At 40.4% G+C, this 20,802-nt stretch overlaps 2 protein-coding genes across 5 annotated transcripts in view; one reads left to right on the top strand and one right to left on the bottom strand.

The window, feature by feature from the left end:
• The first annotated feature begins 4,070 nt into the window (after nt 1–4,070).
• shisa3 (shisa family member 3) lies at nt 4,071–9,685 on the top strand. Its single transcript, XM_063042137.1, has 2 exons — nt 4,071–4,989; nt 8,309–9,685. The coding sequence occupies exons 1-2, from the start codon at nt 4,716–4,718 to the stop codon at nt 8,833–8,835; spliced, it is 801 nt and encodes a 266-aa protein (XP_062898207.1). The 5' UTR covers nt 4,071–4,715; the 3' UTR covers nt 8,836–9,685.
• Nucleotides 9,686–18,578: 8,893 nt separating this feature from the next.
• Nucleotides 18,579–20,802, bottom strand: part of atp8a1 (ATPase phospholipid transporting 8A1) — a 358,923-nt gene continuing 356,699 nt past the window's right edge. For all 4 annotated transcript variants that reach the window (XM_063043220.1, XM_063043222.1, XM_063043221.1 and 1 more), the window contains one exon: nt 18,579–20,744. In XM_063043220.1, the coding sequence (XP_062899290.1) occupies nt 20,647–20,744 (98 nt within the window). In that variant the 3' untranslated portion in view covers nt 18,579–20,646. The remainder of the gene's footprint in view (nt 20,745–20,802) is intronic.

Genomic DNA, 20,802 nt, shown 5'->3' with positions numbered 1-20,802 from the left:
TATTTATTAAATGCATTTGCACAGTTTGTTTACAGTTTCCATTTCCTGATGTTTACAGTTTACAGATCCTGTTTACAATAACTGTTCTATAGATTTCCTCCAATTTTTATCTATTTTCTACTCCCCTATAGCCCCCATCAGCCATTTTCAAACCCCTCACCCTCCTGGTTTTTATCCATCTATTATACATCATTTCACCCATTGGATCTCCCCTTTCTTCTACCTGGTTCATCCACAGATAACCCCATCATGGGCATTAGCCACCCTCAAGGACATCTTCCAAAAAGTGGTGCATCAAGAAGGCAGCATCCATTATTAGGGACCCTCACCATGCAGGACATCCCCCTTGACTGCCATCAGGGAGGCCGTACAGGAGCCTGAAGACACACATTCAGTGTTTTAGGAGCATTTTCTTCCCCTCCACCATCAGATTTCTAATGGCCCATGAACCCCAGAATTCTCCTTCACTATTTTGCTTTCATTTTGTACCATTTTGAACTTCATCTCTCCACTCATGGTCCCATTCCCATCTTCCAGTGGCCTTGATGCTCCCACATCACCCTCTAGCAGCTGTTTCCACTCTTCCCCACTCCTGGATCCATCTGCCTCTTTTTTCCCAGTCACCACCTACTATCCACCTGGTTCTTATCTCCTAACTCCAACCCCCCCTCTTCCCTACCTGATCTGTCTATCATCTTTCACCCATCTACTGGTCCCTGCTTCACCACTCCCCCGCCCCATATCCCCATATCCTGGTTACCATACTCAGTTCTGACGCAAAGTTTGGCTCTGAAATAATTGACAACTCCAATCACACCGCCCTAAACAGCTGCTGCTTGATCCACAAGTTATTTTTTGTATCCTGTTCCTGTCAGACTTAAAGGGGATCCCAATGAGGTAGATTTTTATCTGATGGTATTACTTAGGCTGGTTTCCCTTATGTTACTAATTTGTCGTCGAATCTTTAAGCATCTGAACAGACAGTAGTAGTGAGTTAAGACCCATGACCCTTCATCCTCTTGAACAACTAGCTTGTTTCTTCTACTCTCCCTGTAGGTGCTGCACGATTTGCTGAAAATCTCCACGATTTTCTGTATTAATCACGAGGTTTGTCAATGCAACTTTTATACAGCAGTGATCAGCATCAGAGAAGCAGTATGACATTTGAATTACTTGACAAAAACTTCTGTTCTCCACAGTATATGAGTGATCATATACTTAGAACCATAGTCTGCACAATTAAAAAAAAACACAGGAAATATCTGTACGTTTAACTTACTTCCAGACAGTATGTAGAAGATATCCAAAGATTTAGTTGGCAGATACGATGCACCTATATGCTGTTGCTAGTTTACGAATACACAACTTATGGATTCCTGTTGATAAAAGTGAGCTCCCATGAATTCCAAAGTCCATCGTTCTTCTCTACAAAGAGCAGAACTAGTTTTCTCTCTCACTCCACTTTTAGTAATCATCCTTTCTTATGTCTTATGTTCTCTTGATATCTCCCTGCTCAACTGAAACCATAAGTCCAATAAGCTTTCTTAGAGGTTTTAGTGCCATAGACTATTGTATTTACAGAGATTTCATATTTACCCGTAATTAACCAGCCATGAATGTGCTGTGGAGCGAATAACAATGTGACCAGTGTTACATTGGAGAGATTGGTGTTGGAACCCTTGTTGTTTGTGATGTATTAACAATTAGGATGTGCATGTAGGAGGTACAATTAATAAGTTTGCAAATGACCAGAAATTGATGATGATGTGGATAACGAGGAATGTTCTATCAGGCCACAGTAGGATATGGTTCAAAGGAAAGTTGGTTAGAGTGTGGGCAAATGGAATTAAAACCCAACAGATGTGAAGTGATATACATAGTTAGGGAAGTTACACAGGTAGAAGGATATATATAATAAATGGTCAGGTGCTAAGGAATATTAACGAACTGAGGGACCTTCGGGTTCAAGTTTACTATTCCATTAAAGATAGCAACACAGATAGATAGGATGAAGACTGGATTCAGCATGCTTGCCCTCAATGGGTGGAACATATAAAAAATGAAACAGAATATTACATTATAATACATTACATTATAATCCTGACGAAGGGTTCCGGCCCGAAACGTTGACTGATCGTTTCCATGGATGCTGCCCGACCTGCTGAGTTCCTCCAGCGTATTGTAAGTGTTGCTATTACATTATCATTTCATAAAACACTAATTGGGCCACACTTGGAGTACTGTGTGCAGTATAGTCTGGACACTATAGGAAGGATATGGCTGCACTATAGAGAGTGCAGAATTTGTTGCCTGGATTGGTAGACTTCAGTTATGGGGAGGGATTTGGTAAGCTCTGCTTGTTTTCCTTTGAGTGAAGAAGGTGGAGGAATGATTGAATTGAGGTATAACAAATTATAAGAGGCAAAGGTAGGGCAGCTATCAGATTAATTTTTCACATGGTAAGGCTATCAAAAAACAAGGGGGCATGTGTTTGCGATGAGAGGGAGGAGATATAAGTGAATGTGAAGGGGAGCAACACACATCAAAGTTGTTGGTGAACGCAGCAGGCCAGGCAGCATCTCTAGGAAGAGGTACAGTCGACATTTCAGGCCGAGACCCTTCGTCAGGACTAACTGAAGGAAGAGTGAGTAAGAATGTGAAGGAGAAGTGTTTTATACTGAGGCTGATATCTGGAATGTGCAGCCAAAGGAGGTGGTGCAATCCGATACGAACACTACGTTAAATAGAAAAAGTAATAAGAAGCTTCCAGAAACAAGAGAAAATCTGCAGATGCTGGAAATCCAAGCAACAGACACAAAATGCTGGAGGAACTCGGCAGGCCAGGCAGCATCTATGGTAAAGAATAAACAGGCAATGTTTTGGGCCAAGACTCTCCATGAGGACTGGAGAAAAAATATGAGAAGTTAGAGTAAGAAGTGGGGCAGGGGAGGAAGAAGTACAAGGTGGCAGGTGACAGGTGAAACTGGGAGCGAGGAAGGGGATGAAGTAAAGAGCTGGGAAGTTGATTGGTGAAAGAGATAAAGGGCCAAAAAAGGGGAAATCTAATAGGAGAGGGTAGAAGACCATGGAGGAAAGAGGAAGGAGAGGAGCACCAGAGGGAGGCGATGAGCAGGTGAGAGAGGGAAATGGGAACGGGGAATGTTGGGTCGGGGAGAAATTACAATTAGTTCGAGAAATCGATGTTCATGCCTTCAGGTTGGAGGCTACCCAGTTGGAGTATAAGGTGTTACTCCTCCAACCTGAATGTGACTTCATCGTGGCAGGAGAGGAGGTCAAGGACTGACATGTCGGATTACAGATCTAATGCAGCAGATGCTATTAGGTAGGAATTACTGCCTCTGTCTGTAAGGAGTTTGTATGTTCTCCCTTGACAATGTAGATTTTCTCCCCCTATTCCAGTAGGGAGGCATGGTAGAGTAGTGGTTAGCATAATACTTTACCATACCAGCGACTGGTGCTCAGTTCCCACTGCTGTCTGTAAGGAGTTTGTACATTCTCTCCGTGACCATGTGGGTTTTCTCCAGGGGCTCTGGTTTCCCCCCACATTAGTAAGCTGAGGCATGGTATGTTGTGCTGGAAGAACTTGTGGGCTGCCCCAGCACATCCTCGGACTGCATTGATTGTTGATACCAAAGCCGCATCTCACTGTATGTTTCAGTGTTTCCATGTATAGGTGACAAATACACCAGTTAGTTAAGATCTTTATAATTTGAATGTCGGCACAGACAAGTGGTGGGGCGAAGAGCTAACTTCTGTAATATACAACCCCATGACTTATTGAGAGAAACACTGATGGCTTTTTCTTAACAGCTTGGACGTGAAGGTAGGAAATCTTTCAGCAATTCCCATCGAGGCAAAAAGGATAGTCACACCTGCAACAAGTTGCCACCTATTCGCACGCCCCCTTGTGCGCGCATTGGATAGGGGCAGAATGGTGGCTCGCCGTGACCCCCGATTGGCTTCCCCGCAGCAGACTTCGCCACCCATCGCTTCCCGCCCCCCACCCGGCCGATGCACTGCAAGAGGTCATGACATGCTGTGGACTCTCTTCATCCCCTTCCGCCCCTGCCTTCGCAAATAAGCAAACTTCGTTTATGAGGAAAAAGTGGAAGAACATTTGCAACCAGTTGTCAGGCGGTTAATGGTTAAATTGGATGTCCTGGCTGCAGAGGACAATTCGATGCGTCAAAAAAACACCATCAGGCGTCGGAAGAAATCAGATCCGCGAATAATTTTATGCACGGCGGCATAATGCTGGCGACTTATTTTAGATGCTGAAGCCTTCCACTGTACTGACGCAGATGCCTCTCTCTTCAGGTCGGCTCGGCACTGTCCTGAACTGAGTCCGTCACCTGAGTGTTGGCTGGGGGATCTCTCCCCGGAGCCGCGCGTCCCGCACTGGGGAGACGGGCTTCCCTGTGCCAGCAGCGGCAAGGCGCGCCCACTCCCCATTGTCTGGGAATATGGGCAACTACACTACTTCTGCCAACTGAAAACAAAACCTGGTTTACTGCTCGAGCTTTTTTTTAAAAAAAGCACCGGGGACTATTATGAGACTCTGTACTCGTGGGGTGAGAACTTCCAAAAACCAAATCTGTGCGAAACAATGCTAAGTACAACAGTCGCACAGAAGTGAAACCGGAGCTGGAGGAAGGCTGATCCGGATCCGACCCCCTTCAGCTCAACTCGTCGGGATGGTGACGGGGGTGTTGCCATGCCTGCTGCTCGCATTCCTCACCTGCAGCGTGGCCGTCTGCAGCGGTCAGGGCGAATTCTGCCACGGCTGGATAGACGGCTCCGGGAAGTGGCACGACGGCTTCCAGTGCCCGGAGGATTACGACCGCGAAGATGCGGCCATCTGCTGCGGTTCCTGCTCCCTGCGTTATTGCTGCGCAGCGGCGGCGGCTAGGCTGGCCCAGGGGCGCTGCACCAACGACAGGGAGCGGCACGGCGCCAACCCGGCGGCACGTAAGTGGCACTCCCGGAGCCTCGCCGTCCGCCCCCGGTCCCCGCGAGGGACTCGGCTCTGTTTGTTGGTTAAACGTTGTGGTATTTTAAATAACTGCGTTTGCAATATCGCGCCATCGGATACTATCAGATTAAGGGCTTTTATTTCGGGTGATAACAACAACTGAATCGCCTATCCCTATCCCGGGCCATCTGAATCAAGGAAATCACACACAACCTATCAAACCTGCTCTGGTAAAATAGTAACTTTCGTTTTCAGTGTATTTTTTCGCGGTCACCAAAACTTTATCACTTGCATACAAACCATTCGTCTCCGGAACCCAATTCTGGTTTAGGATGCTCAAATTGTACATGTGGGCTGCTTCCTCAGTTTCATTACACATGGACGAAATACATGTTGCACAGCTAATTATCGATAGCTCCTCGCCACAAACACTTTCAGCATTTCGTTAAACTTTTGCTCGTGCAATTCGCCCTTTCAACAATTACCATCAGTTTATTTTTAGTTGTGTGTTGTTTGCAGACAGTTTTCATTTCTATAGTTGTTTGCCCGAAATCACCAGGGGTATCGCCCTAACAAACATAATACGCGTGTACCAGTGGAAATGCTAACTGAATTTATTTATGGCTTAAGAGAAAATCTCTATTGAAGGTGTTGGCTTTGGTGGGGAAAGATTTCCATAGGACCTTAAAAATATTTGAGGGATTCAATATTGGACTTTCCCTGGACTGTAACCCGTAGAAATATCGGTGGTTGTGGCTATAACGCGTTGTAAAGAACCTTTTAGTCTTTGGGGAGATTGGAGGGGCGAGTTTTCTGCAAGCGAGACTTGTCTGGAGTTTTGTTTTCAGAAAATTTCACGGGCTTTTGAACACATTTTATTCGTTAGTTATTCGTATTAGTTGATTAGTTAATTAACATCTGCCGCCTGTAACTTAGAGATGTAATAAAGTATTTGTTTTCAAAGTGGCATTCAGGTTCAGCCGAACCAGGTTAGATTTTGAAAAGGTCCGTGCAAGCCTTTGGGTGTCAATTTAAACAGATTTAATTTCTGCTAGATTGTATTACAGATGGAGATGGAAAATATAGGAACGTGGTGTGCTAGCTTGAGATGTGAATTTTCAGTGAATCAGATAAGCATGAAATTGCATTAGCCTCATCTATAAAGGGAGGGAAAGGTAAGCCAGGATAACGAGTGTCTGTGTGACAGCTTCTCTATTGATAACCTCAGAGATCCAGGCTCGTCTTACATTTCTTCCTGGTATCAGATACAACCACAATCCCCAGAACGTGACACTGATGGATCTCTTGGGATCGCCGGGACAGTTTCAAACTTCCTCAACTTTCTATCAGATGCACGGAGTTCCGCTCCGCCCAGCGCACGATATCAGCCGAAATCTAATATCCGGCACGATATTAACACAGGGATTCATTTTCCACGCCAAACTCATGGCGGCCTCTTGCTTAGCAAATAGGCTATTGTCAAACCCTGTCGTTTCTCGACTGTGGTAGAAGGGGAACGTAGGGTGGTATTTTATTTCCAGTAAACCTGTGGGTCTTTGCTCAAGTGACGCCGCCTTTCTCGTTAAATCTGTCCAAAATGTTCAAATCATTATCTCAACCCCCGCCTGGCGAGGGTTCGGAGAGAGATTAGCGTGAAGTGCAGACAGTGTTTAGTTGACACGATTAGCCATACATTTGAAAATCATTTACTGACAAATTGGACATTTTAGTTCAAAACACCAGTATATTGAACGGATCGATTTTAATGTCGAAATTTTGACTGGTAGTGGAGTTGCTGTCGGGGTTATTTGGTATTTGTAAAGGACATTTCGTACCTATCCTTATTCATACTCAACACTGTGGTTGGAACAGTTTTTCCCCCTCGTTAGTTTGTTGTGTTTTAAATATTTCAAGAGTGTTCCAATGGGAGAAGAAATGCAGGGTTTTGAAAAAATTATCTTGACATCAAACAATGATCAAAATAATCCTGTTCGAAGGTTGAGGGTAAATAAATTTTTCCGTGAAGTTGGATCCGGAGATGTTAGTGAAATTCTATTAGTTGTCTGAACTAAAAAAAATTGCACAATAATCATTCTAAGAATATTTCTTCCAAATCAATTGCGATTTTATGTGAGTTTTCTATTTCCTTTCGTCTGTGAAATTGACATTTCTGCCCAAAATTCTAATCCCTTTTCAAATAAGAAATGTTTGTACATAAAACTTCTTAACTTTTACCTTTAAGCATTTTGTAATCCTTTAGCCTTATTTTGTCAGTAAATTCGGCAAAATTGTAAAAAGGCAGAGTTTTTTTCAGGACAGTTACAGTTATTACGATGTACAAGTAATATTTGTTGTAAAAGACATTTTAATCGACACATTTTAAACTGTTTTAATTGTACAATGTACATAAAGAATCGACATTAAATTTATGGAAAAACACAATTGCATTTTTAGGTTTTGGCGATTATGTTGAAACAACGCAATTTTTCTATTTGTACTAATCGACGGGAGCCAATATATAGAATGTAGTTTAGAGTGCTTTACTGCTCAGTCACAACTAAATCCGATCCTCGCACCGCTGCCTGAGATATTTTGCAGGACAAATCTTCCTATGCTCTGTAAGAAGACACTGTCAGGTAGTGTCAGTTTACAATCCGTCAACCCACCGTTTGAGTGCGAGTGCGGGGATACGAGTTATGCTCAACGCTTTACAAGTGCTGGTTAACATGAATCTTTCCCCCTCTGCCAGCAAGCACCGTGCGTTACCGACACCGGCCAGGTCACGTCGGAACCAACGCGTGTGCGTGATAGATTAATAGTTTCGATTCCTCCATTGCTTGGTTGCCCGTTGTAGGTTCGGCGTGTCACTCTGCTGAACAGTTATCTGATTTATATTGGAGGTTAATGGGTTTCTAATTTCGTTGTTATTTACTCTGCGACGCAGTTTCACAGCAGAATATTATCAAGGCGGCAGGGAGCTTTCTCATTTCGCGATTTATCGTCGTAGAAGGAAATCGGGCAAGTTTCGAAAAAATCTTCATAACTTCTGCACCAATCTGTATTAATCAGCCAACAAACATAGTAATTTGTTTTATTTAATAAGCTGATATTTGCATAATAGAATCTCAAGATATTAGAGATGCTTTCATTGAGACTAAACCTGTGTTTCCTCCAGCAATATTTTTTGCCTGGCTATAAAATAATTCAATCCAGGTTTAATCTCTCTTTACTGAGATTTACGTGTGTCCCGGCAGATTACATTTTGCAATCTCTGACCATATTACTAATTCAGTGCTATTCTCTGTTTCTCTGCAGAGCCCATCTATGTGCCCTTTCTCATTGTTGGCTCAATATTTATCGCTTTTATCATCGTGGGTTCCCTCGTGGCAGTTTACTGTTGTACCTGCCTCAGACCCAAACAACCAAACCCGCAGCCTATGCGGTTCTCAATGCGGAATCACCAGACAGAGACTATTCCCATGATCCCAACCTTCACCACCCTGCGGACACCCTCCAGACAGTCCAGTACTGCCACTAGCTCCAGCTCGACCGGAGGCTCCATCCACCGATTCTCCATCAGCCGATCCGAGCCAGGACACGGCTGTCTGGTTCCATCTCCTCCGCCAGCTTACAGCTCCCCCGGCTGCCTACAAGCCGGACAGGGCCTGCACCTCAACCAGGGCCAGGGATTCCTCGTTCCCCAGCAGTACTTCGCCTACGGCCTGCAGCCAGATTCATTCACAATGGGCAAAAATTTCAATGACTTCAGCCAGAATCGCTTGAAGTCCCAGAGCACAACTTCGCAGAACACTGAACAAGTGATATACAACGCAGGTTTATAAGAGAGGATGTTTTGGAATGAGATTGTTTACAAACAGCAGCAGCATGAAGCAACCTTCTCTCCCCTTTGGAAAGGGTTGTTTCACAGTTGTGATGGTGGGTGCAGTCTCCAGCTGCTAGACAACTGACACGGAACACAATGCTTGAAAGCTGGGTCCCACTGTAGGTCCAGCCAAAGGGGATATTGGCAAATATTGATAGGCCTGGTCCACCTCACAATTATCTTGAAGGTGATCAATTGGTGCTGCTTTCTAAATTGATCCTTTGTCCTGTTATTTTTCACAGAAAATATAACTTTAAGTCATCACGTTAAAATCACCTTTGAACTAGCGAGCCATTTCACTTTACAGGTGTGGTCCAGGGAAAGAGCACCATCTTTCTCTGATGTACAATTTATCTGCCAATGATAACTGGAAACCAGCAGAACGTCATCCACTAAAATGAGTTCTGAGTTATGAATCTCATCCCTGCCACTGAAATCAAGCTTACAAGTGTACATAATAAAGTGAAATATTGAAATCTCAGTTTGTAACAGAATCCTCTAGGAAAACTCCGTGGAATAACCAATAACTTGAATATCAACTTAAGGGTCATTTAAAAAATACTATATGCTAAGTTCTTCCTCTTTTGAATGCCTTACCTAAATATTGAAATTTTAAAATATTAATTTATAGAGAAATTGTGCAACATTGTTCTTGATTCTGACCCATCTTCCACATATTTACAGGACATCAAAATTACTAATTATTTTAGTAATCACTTTACCATTTAATTAAATGACTAAACTAAATTTATAGTGGAAAAATTGCATAGGAATATTTTATAAGATGTCTATTCCAAAATCATGTTAACTTAAAGATCTGAAATTAAAATTGCTTTAATAAAGTATGCAAAATAGAATTGTTCGTTAAGGTGCTTGATGTTTGATCTCTTACTTTATGCTTGACATTGAGTAGCAGGTATTATTTCTATGGAAAAATACACACAGTTCTAATGTTCCTGAAGTTCAGTAACAGCGTTCAGTAGGCCAAATCACAAAGTATGCAGACCTAAATGATTATCAAGGACAGCTTGCTCTTTATCACCTTAGAAATACCTTGTATGAAATGGACTGAGTCCTTGATTCTAGTAGGGGCAAACGTGCCTGCTTTTCCAACCAAGCTCTTCTAATTCCAGCTACTAAAGGGCAAAAGGAGGAGTGTTCCGCATAGGGCAGCAACACTCGTCTCGTAAACTGAAATGCCCACAGAAGTTCCAAGGACTTCATCCCTGGAACGGGAGGGATCTTCAAGGATAGGCTACACCTGAGGGACAGTCCTGGCACAGATGACCCTGGCAAGCTGCTGTTGGCAGCCTGTGCCCCAGTAGGAGTAAGTGTTTCACAACCTTTTCTCACAACATATGTGACAGCGGGCACAGGGACTGAGGTTCTCAACTCTAGACTTTCAGAAAAGAAGTTAATGTAAAGTTGTTATCATCATAATAACCATCAACTTTAGGATGGTTCTTCACATTTACACAGAACATGAGCATTAGTATTTTTTTAAAATCAAATCTACGATAAAGAATTTTGGCACAATTATTGTGAGCACATTTTATTTTGTCATGGAGTCTGACAAAAATGAGCCACTATCAGATAATTGGAATGTCTATGGAATGGAAATAAAGCACAGAGAAAATGCTTAGTAGTTCAGACAGTATCTGTGGAAAAGAACTTTTTTTCTCCCCATAGTTGCTGGCTGTTCGGCTCTGAATTTATTCCTGTTATTTCAAATTTTCAGAATAAAAATTGTGGTTGGGTTATATATTTGTAACCTTTTTACAAAATAATGCAAATTTTAGGGACTGAGTTGAAGGAACTACCCTATAGAACATATGAACTTCAGTTCAAAGATCATTAAATGAAAACCCTTTTCTGATTATACTATAAAAAAGCACATTACCTTCATGACTAATTTTAAGTTTTCAACATGTAGATTTACATTCAAGATTTAGAAATATTGATAATACATTGGGTTTAGAAATATGCCTTGCTTCCGCAAACTCTTAAGTCATTAATCAATTGAATTATCATTCAAGTTGCTGTATGCAGCCAGCTCTGTGTAAACCCAACTTCAGATTGGTTCTGACTGAGGCTTCATGTTCAGAGAACAACTCACAAGGAACTTGAGTTCAAACCGGGATTTTATGTATTTCATGCTTTTCTTGCAATACACCAGGGTAACTGACTCTTCCAGCCCAACGAACTTGCGTTGCCTCATTACACCCATGTGACCAATTGACTGACTGACTGAGAGGAAACCATGCAGTTGTGGGGCAAACAGACAAACTCCTCCCAGACAGCTGGGGCTGTAATAGCATGACACTAACTGCTATGCTGCCGTGCCGTCCAAATTTATTGGAAGTGGTATCTACCAGGGAACGTACAGCATGGACAAATTCTCTCTTTAGCTTGATAGGAACAGTATTGGTTACAGGTATAATCATCAAACAACTGGACTGACAACCAGCATTTGTTTTCCAATTGCATTTCATTTATATGTGCACAAGGAGAACTATCACTGAACTGTCGTAAAACTTCCGCTCAGAATTGTTAATTTTATACAGATATTGACCAATTTAGATCTTGTGCAACTTCTAATAATCCCTTATTTTGCATATATAGGATAAAATTACCAATCATACATTCTTATAGCTATTAATAATCAACATAAACTGCTATTTAATCATTTACCTGCATGTAATCTGATCAAAAGCAGCCAATTATACCTTTTTCTTAGGTAAAGAGTTATTGCCCAATAGTTAATGTGTGCTTCTTAACCCTTCATTAGCAAAACGTTCTAGGAAAGTTTTCATTTGTGTAACAATGAGAATTATGGAAGAATTAACCGTATCAATTATTTCACTAACAGGGAAAGGAGAGAACCAGGTTGAATGCTAGGTTTTTCCTTAACCAGAGAATTATAGACCTATGGAACAAGTTGCTACAATTGTGGTGGATGACAATTCATTATTCTTTCAAGTGATCTGAACCTGATTTTTAAGATCTGACATTTGCTTCATGTGCGAGATAAGCACAAGTACCCTCAATCAAAAAGTTTGGAAAGGAATTTTCCCAATTTGTTTTGGGTCTTCAGTTAGACTTTTGCCCTTCTTGTTAGATTGCATGGCTCCAGTTAAATTGGTAACACACTATGTACTGTAAAAAATTATGGCACCACGTTTTCAAGGAATAATATTGTGTTTTTCAGGTATTGCAATTTCATTTGACAATTAGTCAACTAAACTACTGAGACACTTAGAATTGTAGTGAGGAAGAGAAATTGTGGGGCATATTTTCAGGATGACGCTGGCATAGCCCAAATGTATATTGTGTGTGTGTGTGTGTATAACTGTAAAAGTCCGAAACTTCCTTTCTCCACTTCCGGTAGTGAACTTCTCCAATAATCTGCCAGGTTAGATCTGGTACAGGGTCTTCCTCACTGATTCGTTCTTGTAAAATACATTTTTAAGAAAGAAATATTAACCAAACTATTTCTGTTGCTGAAACACAAAAGTTCTTGACAACCTTATTTGTGGTTAGTTAAGTCGGGGCTATGGTTCAACTAACTGATTGCCAAAGAATTTTCAGCAATTTCTGTAGCTGGGATTTGGTCCAAACCACTCATGATGAGGTTTGCACATGGGAAATGTGGGTGACATGTACAGTACGTAACACTTCACTGCTGATGATGTGCCCTTCTTTATTCTGCAAACTTCTGCCTGGGATAGGAACACGTTCAAACTCAGTATAGAGGTAAGAGGAGGGTTGCCTGATGCACAATACATTGTTTTGGTTTTGGATCTTAATCATTCTGTAGAATTTTGAAATTAATTTTGAAGTGGAAACATAGAAACATAGAAAATAGGGGCAGGAGTAGGCCATTCGGCCCTTCGAGCCTGCACCGCCATTTATTATCATGGCTGATCATCCAACTCAGAACTCCGCCCCAGCCTTCCCTCCATACCCCCTGACCCCCGTAGCCACAAGGGCCATATCTAACTCCCTCTTAAATATAGCCAATGAACTAGCCTCAACAGTTTCCTGTGGCAGAGAATTCCACAGATTCACCACTCTCTGTGTGAAGAAGTTTTTCCTAATCTCGGTCCTAAAAGGCTTCCCCTCTATCCTCAAACTGTGACCCCTCATTCTGGACTTCCCCAACATCGGGAACAATCTTCCTGCATCTAGCCTGTCCAATCCCTTTAGGATCTTATACGTTTCAATCAGATCCCCCCTCAATCTTCTAAATCCCAACGAGTACAAGCCCAGTTCATCCAGTCTTTCTTCATATGAAAGTCCTGCCATCCCAGGAATCAATCTGGTGAACCTATGGCAAGGATGTCTTTCCTCAGATTAGGGGACCAAAACTGCACACAATACTCCAGGTGTGGTCTCACCAAGGCCTTGTACAACTGCAGTAGTACCTCCCTGCTCCTGTACTCGAATCCTCTCGCTATAAATGCCAGCATACCATTCGCCTTTTTCACCGCCTGCTGTACCTGCATGCCCACTTTCAATGACTGGTGTATAATGACACCCAGGTCTCATTGCACCTCCCCTTTTCCTAATCGGCCACCATTCAGATAATAATCTGTTTTCCTGTTTTTGCCACCAAAGTAGATAACCTCACATTTATCCACATTAAATTGCATCTGCCATGAATTTGCCCACTCACCCAACCTATCCAAGTCACCCTGCATCCTCTTAGCATCCTCCTCACTGCTAACACTGCCACCCAGCTTCGTGTCATCCACAAACTTGGAGATGCTGCATTTAATTCCCTCATCCAAGTCATTAATATATATTGTAAACAACTGGGGTCCCAGCACTGAGCCTTGCGGTACCCCACTAGTCACCGCCTGCCATTCTGAAAAGGTCCCGTTTATTCCCACTCTTTGCTTCCTGTCTGCTAACCAATTCTCCACCCACACCAATACTTTACCCCCAATACCGTGTGCTTTAAGTTTGCACACTAATCTCCTGTGTGGGACCTTGTCAAAAGCCTTTTGAAAATCCAAATATACCACATCCACCTGTTCTCCCCTATCCACTCTACTAGTTACATCCTCAGAAAATTCTGTGAGATTCGTCAGACATGATTTTCCTTTCACAAATCCATGCTGACTTTGTCCGATCATTTCACTGCTTTCCAAATGTGCTGTTATCACATCCTTGATAACTGACTCCAGCAGTTTCCCCACCACCGACGTTAGGCTAACCGGTCTATAATTCCCCGGTTTCTCTCTCCCTCCTTTTTTAAAAAGTGGGGTTACATTAGCCACCCTCCAATCCTCAGGAACTAGTCCAGAATCTAACGAGTTTTGAAAAATTATCACTAATGCATCCACTATTTCTTGGGCTACTTCCTTAAGCACTCTAGGATGCAGACCATCTGGCCCTGGGGATTTATCTGCCTTCAATCCCTTCAATTTACCTAACACCACTTCCCTACTAACATGTATTTCGCTCAGTTCCTCCATCTCACTGGACCCCCTGTCCCTTACTATTTCTGGAAGATTATTTATGTCCTCCTTAGTGAAGACAGAACCAAAGTAATTATTCAATTGGTCTGCCATGTCCTTGCTCCCCATAATCAATTCACCTGTTTCTGTCTGCAGGGGACCTACATTTGTCTTTACCAGTCTTTTCCTTTTTACATATCTATAAAAGCTTTTACAGTCCGTTTTTATGTTCCCTGCCAGTTTTCTCTCATAATCTTTTTTCCCCTTCCTAATTAAGCCCTTTGTCCTCCTCTGCTGAACTCTGAATTTCTCCCAGTCCTCAGGTGAGCCATTTTCTCTGGCTAATTTGTATGCTTCTTCTTTGGAATTGATACTATCCGTAATTTCTCTTGTCAGCCACAGGTGCACTACCTTCCTTGATTTATTCTTTTGCCAAACTGGGATGAACAATTGTTGTAGTTCATCCATGCAACCTTTAAATGCTTGCCATTGCATATCCACCGTCAATCCTTTAAGTGTCATTTGCCAGTCTATCTTAGCTAATTCACGTCTCATACCTTCAAAGTTACCCCTCTTTAAGTTCAGAACCTTTGTTTCTGAATTAACGGAAGGAAGTGATATGTAATTTTGAATATCTGAATGCAATGACAAATCAAAAATCAAAAGAGACAACTAAAAATAGAGGGGAAAAGAGCATTATGAAAAGTCAAAAGCTTGAGTAATAAAAGAGTATTGACTAGATTTTGTTGTCCATACTAGAGGGATGAGTAGTTTTCATGACAATTAATGCACAAATCAAAATGCCACTTTTTTGACTCCTATCCCCTCCAGAACCTGAATGGTAACAGTGCAAAATTGAAAGAGTCACCATTTAATTATAGGGAGTTTATTTGCAGCCAATCTTTGTATTTGGACATTTTAAAAATATCACACTTACTCTTTCAAGTTATCTAATTGCATATAAGTTAGTTTGATCTCAAATAAGCTTTCATTACATAGGCCTTGTATGACAAAAATTATGAGAGCACAAAATCATGTGTGCTATTAGATTTCCACTGGAATTTGAGTAATCCCAACTTTATCTACCTTTCTATATTCTTCTTTTCCAGCTATAAAACCAATTCCCTATTGAATCTTAGGGATTTTTGATAAAGCTCTACTGTATTTAAACTCTGCATTAAAACTTCCTTTAAAATTTCCTACTAATCTTCCTAGTAATAAGACCCATAAGATATAGGAGCAGAATTAGGTCATTTGGCCATCAGTCTGTTCCGATAATCATTAATAATCATTAGGCCAACTCCTTCTTATCAGCTAATTATCTTGTGCAAACAGTGCGCGCACCTTCTGTTTTACTTCTCCAATGGAAATAAAGTTAATTTTTTGAACTTTCCTCACTGCTTCATTATGGCACAAATATCTCTTACAATTTCTAGAATTGCATGCAATGACTAGACACAAGTCTGGCAAAAAAAAATCAACATCATTTTTGTGGTTAAAATCCAGTGATCGAGTTTGTGTTTTCAGTGACCCCTTCCATCACTACTTACACTCAGTGGCCACTTTAGGAACCTTCTGTACCTAATAAAGTGGCCACAGTGCATGTTTGTGGTCTTCTGCTGCTGTAGCCCATGTACTTTAAGGTTTGACGTGTTGTGCGTACAGAGATGCTCTTCTACGTACCACTATTGTAATGCATGGTTATTTGAGTTAGTCGTTGTCCTGTCAGTTTGAATCAGTCTGGCTATTCTCCTCCGACATCTCTCATTAACCAAGCATGTTCACCCATGAAACTGCTACTCACTAGATGTCTTTTTGTTTTTCGCACTATTCTCTGTAAACTCTGGCGACTGCTGAGTGAAAATCTTAAGAGATTAGCCGTTTCTGAGACACTCAAACTACCCTGTCTGGCAGCAACAATCATTCCACAGTTAATGTAACTTAATCATATTTATTCCTCATTCTGATGTTTGGTGAGAACTAAAGCTGAGCCTCTTGACCATGTCTGCATGCTTTTATGTACTGAGTTGTTGCCACATGATTGCTTAGATATTTGTATTATCAAGCAAGTGTACAGGCGTACTTAATAAAGTGGCCAGTGAGTGTACAATCCTACCATTGAAAATCTATATGACTGCTTCCATTGTATCCATGACTCTACTCTTAAGTAAACTTTACCTTGTAGGATACACTTCATTCTCAAATTGCCCCTTTTCACGTTTCTTTTTGCAATAGAGTTGGTCACACTGTTGCATTGAATATGATGTTGTGAATTTTCTTAATCAATCATTCTGATCAAGTTTAATTATCATTCAACCATACATGATTACCCATCAATATAGCCAAACAAAACAGCATTTCTCTAGGGCCAAGGTGAAAAACACAGTATCAACAGTTACTCACAGCACAAGGCACATATATGATAGCAGAAAAAATACAGTCACACAAAAAAATACATAGTCCAAGTTCTTGAACAACATTTACTGTAACTTGATGAAGCATGGGTGTTGCTAAAAGAACAAGTAGTTCTCAGCAGTCTGCAGGTAAGCAATCCACTGAGCGAACACTAGAGGGCAGCACTGACAGGAGGGGCCAGCTGCCAATGTAGCATAGATGCCAAACCATACGGGATTACTGCACCAGGCAAGCCCGTGGCATGAGGCCTAGTCCTTGCTTCAACCGAGACCATGTAGCTCGCCTGTGGTTGGTCTCACTAATAAAACCAGTGAACTGGACTTGCAGTATTTTACATTACCAATGTCCAACAGGGTCTTGTGATCGCAAGAAAACGTCAGAGGAAATCACCTGCTGTTAAGACTGCACAGTGCCTTCGTGCAATGACTTAGATGCCTTTCTGCAGCAGGCAGCAACACGGTACGCTCCACCAAGCCCCTCTGCCAACAAGCAACTCACTGACAGGGGTAGACCTGCAGTACTTTAAGTTCTTAACGTCCAGTATTGTCTTCTGATTGTAAAAAAGACAGCCAAATGTGCATGAACACACAAATGATCAAGGTTTGTAAATTTAGTTTTATTGTGTGATCCATATGACAATCAAAAGACAGAACATTTAAGAGATGCAACTACCACCATGCAATTCACAAGTCAAGGGTAAGTTAACAGAGAAAAAAGGAACCTAAGATTTAGAACAAAACACAAAACACAGTGCATGTCCTTACAGTAACTTAAATTAAACCTTAAAACTAAACCTGAGGAATACTATGAACATTGAATTTGAACGTCATTATTCATGCAGTGCAAAACCAAACTACAGAAAACTAATCATTCTGCAAGTCTGGCAGAAAAACCTTAACCCAATGTTCAGAGTATGTTTCTTCTTTACACAACTTTCAAGGCATTAAATTGCAATGATAAATTAATTTTAAATAATATACATGATTTACAACAGAGGCAAATTGTTTACCATCACTAATGAATGTGCATTTAAAAAAATCACTGTCACATTAAACAAACCAGCCAAGGCAATATTTGAAATTTCATATCCATTTCAGTTGATATCTTATTGTAGTAATGCTCAATTAATTTAAAATACATCAGAATATTTTATATCTGTTTTGACTGTGTGGTCTTAAGGCTAAGTAAAGCAAAGTACACATCTTGTCGTCTACTTAGACAGAACCATTGACAAAACAAAACAGATAGCAATTCAAATGTGAAATCCAAATATATGACATAACTTAGCAGTTTTATTCCAAAATTGAATACACACAATAATTAGTGAAGAAACATACTATTTATCAACTGAAATTTGCTGGATGGTGCAACCTTTCATTAATTTGCATCATTTGTTTCTAATCTTGCACAGAATATGTAGCAACGACAAAACATTTGTCGTGCACAAAAACATCCATGTAATACTCTACCTCATGCAGCTGGACAACAATACAGACAGGAAAACCAGACTACACAACACACCTCCCAGAGAGGAGAGGCAACAGCTATCATTGACTAAAACACCACAAAGCAATTACATACTTTGAAACCTCCAAGTTTTTAACATTCAAGGATTGTTTATGACAAATACAGAACACATGGCACAGAGATTGAATATCTCATCACACCAAGCTGAAAATGGAGATAACAGAAACTGGATTCTCAAATCATACTTTTAAATATTTCATTCTACTACGTTTGTGTTCAACATTGATTTACTCAGTTTACAGACTGGAACATTGCAAAACAGGCAGGACGCTGGACTTGTGCATATGAGTTTGTTCAATTGTTTTTACCTTTTATACCTCACTATTTGCTAAGATCCACATTCATAATCAGTATTAGAGTCAAATCTAGATGCTTTGTGGTGAAAAGTCAACGATAAAACTGGATTACTAAAATGCCCTTTACGTGTGTGTGTGTGTAGTTTATATCATAACTAATATTAAATTAAGGACAAGTTTTGATCGGAATGCTATTAAAAGTGATTGAAATATGGGTTACATATTGCAGATAATGGAGTTTAATGCAAAGAAAGCAACATACTAACATCTGTGAATAAACTTGACAAGATGATCTTCCAGGAGATGAAAATGTAAAATCCTACATGCAGGTCACATTGGTTATCTGACATACATAAAGTGTGATAACTATATAACTATAGATAATAGAGGTAAAGTGAACTTAAACTTGCATTTGGAAATAAATAAAATGACTGTAAAAATGACAGTTCTTTAGCAATTATGTGATGTAAGATTAATTTTTGATTGAACAATACTGCTGAAATTAATCCAACAAAAACAAATTAAGTTCAACTTTAGAAGTGAACTAGAATTGGCTACATGTTCATTGGCAAGTCTAAATATATAATTAAATAATCCTGGTAAATATCAAATATAAGCTGTTGATCCTGTTAAGATGGTGTTCAGTAACAAAATAAAGTCAGCATTTTATCTAATCTTTTCTCTGTAACCACAAGATCTTACTTGTCCATGGCAAACTGCAAGACAGAGGAGGGGAAAAGGGGAAAAGTATACAGGTAGTAACTATCTATTTCAATGGATACAAAATAGTGAATTATAGAAATTTTCTCCCCAGTGGAATTATTTTAAAACAAGTTATGTAAAAGTACTACATACCAGAAACGCTCTCCCCTGCACTCTTTTATTTGGGATGCAAAGATTCTTGTTTAGGACATTAAAAAGATTGGAAATGCTTGTTGAATATTAAATCCATTAGAAAGTCACTAACACAAGCATACACTGCAGATGTAGCCAGGCACAGAATATACAACACTATTTCCACTCTGAAATTTGATTTGAATATTAGGCAGAGAAAAGCATATCCAAGGCCATAATTTGAGATAGACAAGTTCAGAAGCAAGTGCCAAAAAGGCATTAGTCAAATCTTTCAACAAGTCATTGCATGTGCAAATTACACCCATCAGAGTGAATAAGAAAAAGTACAAATGGGACTTGAAATTTGTTCCATACCTAATGGCAGTACACTGAAGCATAGGGCTGATGGCAAATTCTAACATTTGATGAGACAACATGTTAGTGACCAAAGCTCAATTTTAATTTTGGCAAAATAATGGCAATTACAAGAGTAGCACTAGCACCATGTTTAACACTATTTCAATGAAGTATGTTTTAGCATTTGAAATTTTTAAAATTAATTCTGCAGTTTATTCAGTGCCTTGACCAAAGAATCATCCTGGGTTGCTTTTGTAGATTTATTTGGCACATGAGTATGTCACTTTTGATTCTGCGGTACTTCTCTCAGTATCATTCTACATGAAGAATCTATAAGGCAGTCACAAAGAGAATGCTTCAAAATATCTGTCTGGGTTATAGCGACAAATATTAAATATCCAAAAGGGGGGAAAATGGCAAATCTGTATAAAGGTTTAATCAGTGCTCATTCAATTAAATGAAACAGTGAAATTTAGGAATTAGTACTCTGTTAGAACAAAGACATAAAGTAATGCTCATAACAATCAGAATTTAAATTAAAAATAATAAATTATCTATATATATATTCAAAATGTCAGAAGTCAGCCCAATAATGTAAAGTGACAAATTTCAAGTCCAGCCAAACCAGTTGTTAACATGTATCGTGTTGGCATTCTAGCAGTGAATTTATACAACATGGATTTGCACAGTGTTTGTGTCTATTGTGTACGCAACAAAACTGATTAACACTTCTCCCTTTCATCAAACACACAATCCAACCTCTTCATGCCTTTGCAAGATCGTAACAGCATGATTTTGCAAAGTTGGATATTTCAAAGCTTGGAGTCCCATTCTCAGCTGAAAGTACTTCTTTGGAATTCACGTTCCTGTATTAACTGTTTACCAGTCATCCTGTCTCTGCTTGGTGGTGTCATAGGCCCTGACCACTTCAGATTGCGACACAATGCCATTCTCGTCCTGGGAAAAGGCATACCCATCTATAAAAATAAAGTGGCACGTTATGCATAGGAATTCATTAAAATGGAAAAGGATGGA

This window comes from Mobula hypostoma, chromosome 3 (assembly GCF_963921235.1).
Source record: "Mobula hypostoma chromosome 3, sMobHyp1.1, whole genome shotgun sequence".
In the NCBI taxonomy this organism is placed as follows: Eukaryota; Metazoa; Chordata; class Chondrichthyes; order Myliobatiformes; family Myliobatidae; genus Mobula; species Mobula hypostoma.
Note: the sequence above shows the minus strand (reverse complement) of the source record. Positions and strands in the feature narration are given on the sequence as shown.

Bases quoted from the DNA above. Each gene is read 5' to 3' on its own strand.
- shisa3 (XM_063042137.1), top strand. From the start codon at position 4,716: ATGGTGACGGGGGTGTTGCCATGCCTGCTGCTCGCATTCCTCACCTGC. The intron at 4,990-8,308 runs GTAAGTGGCACT...GTTTCTCTGCAG, and splicing joins CGGCGCCAACCCGGCGGCAC to AGCCCATCTATGTGCCCTTT.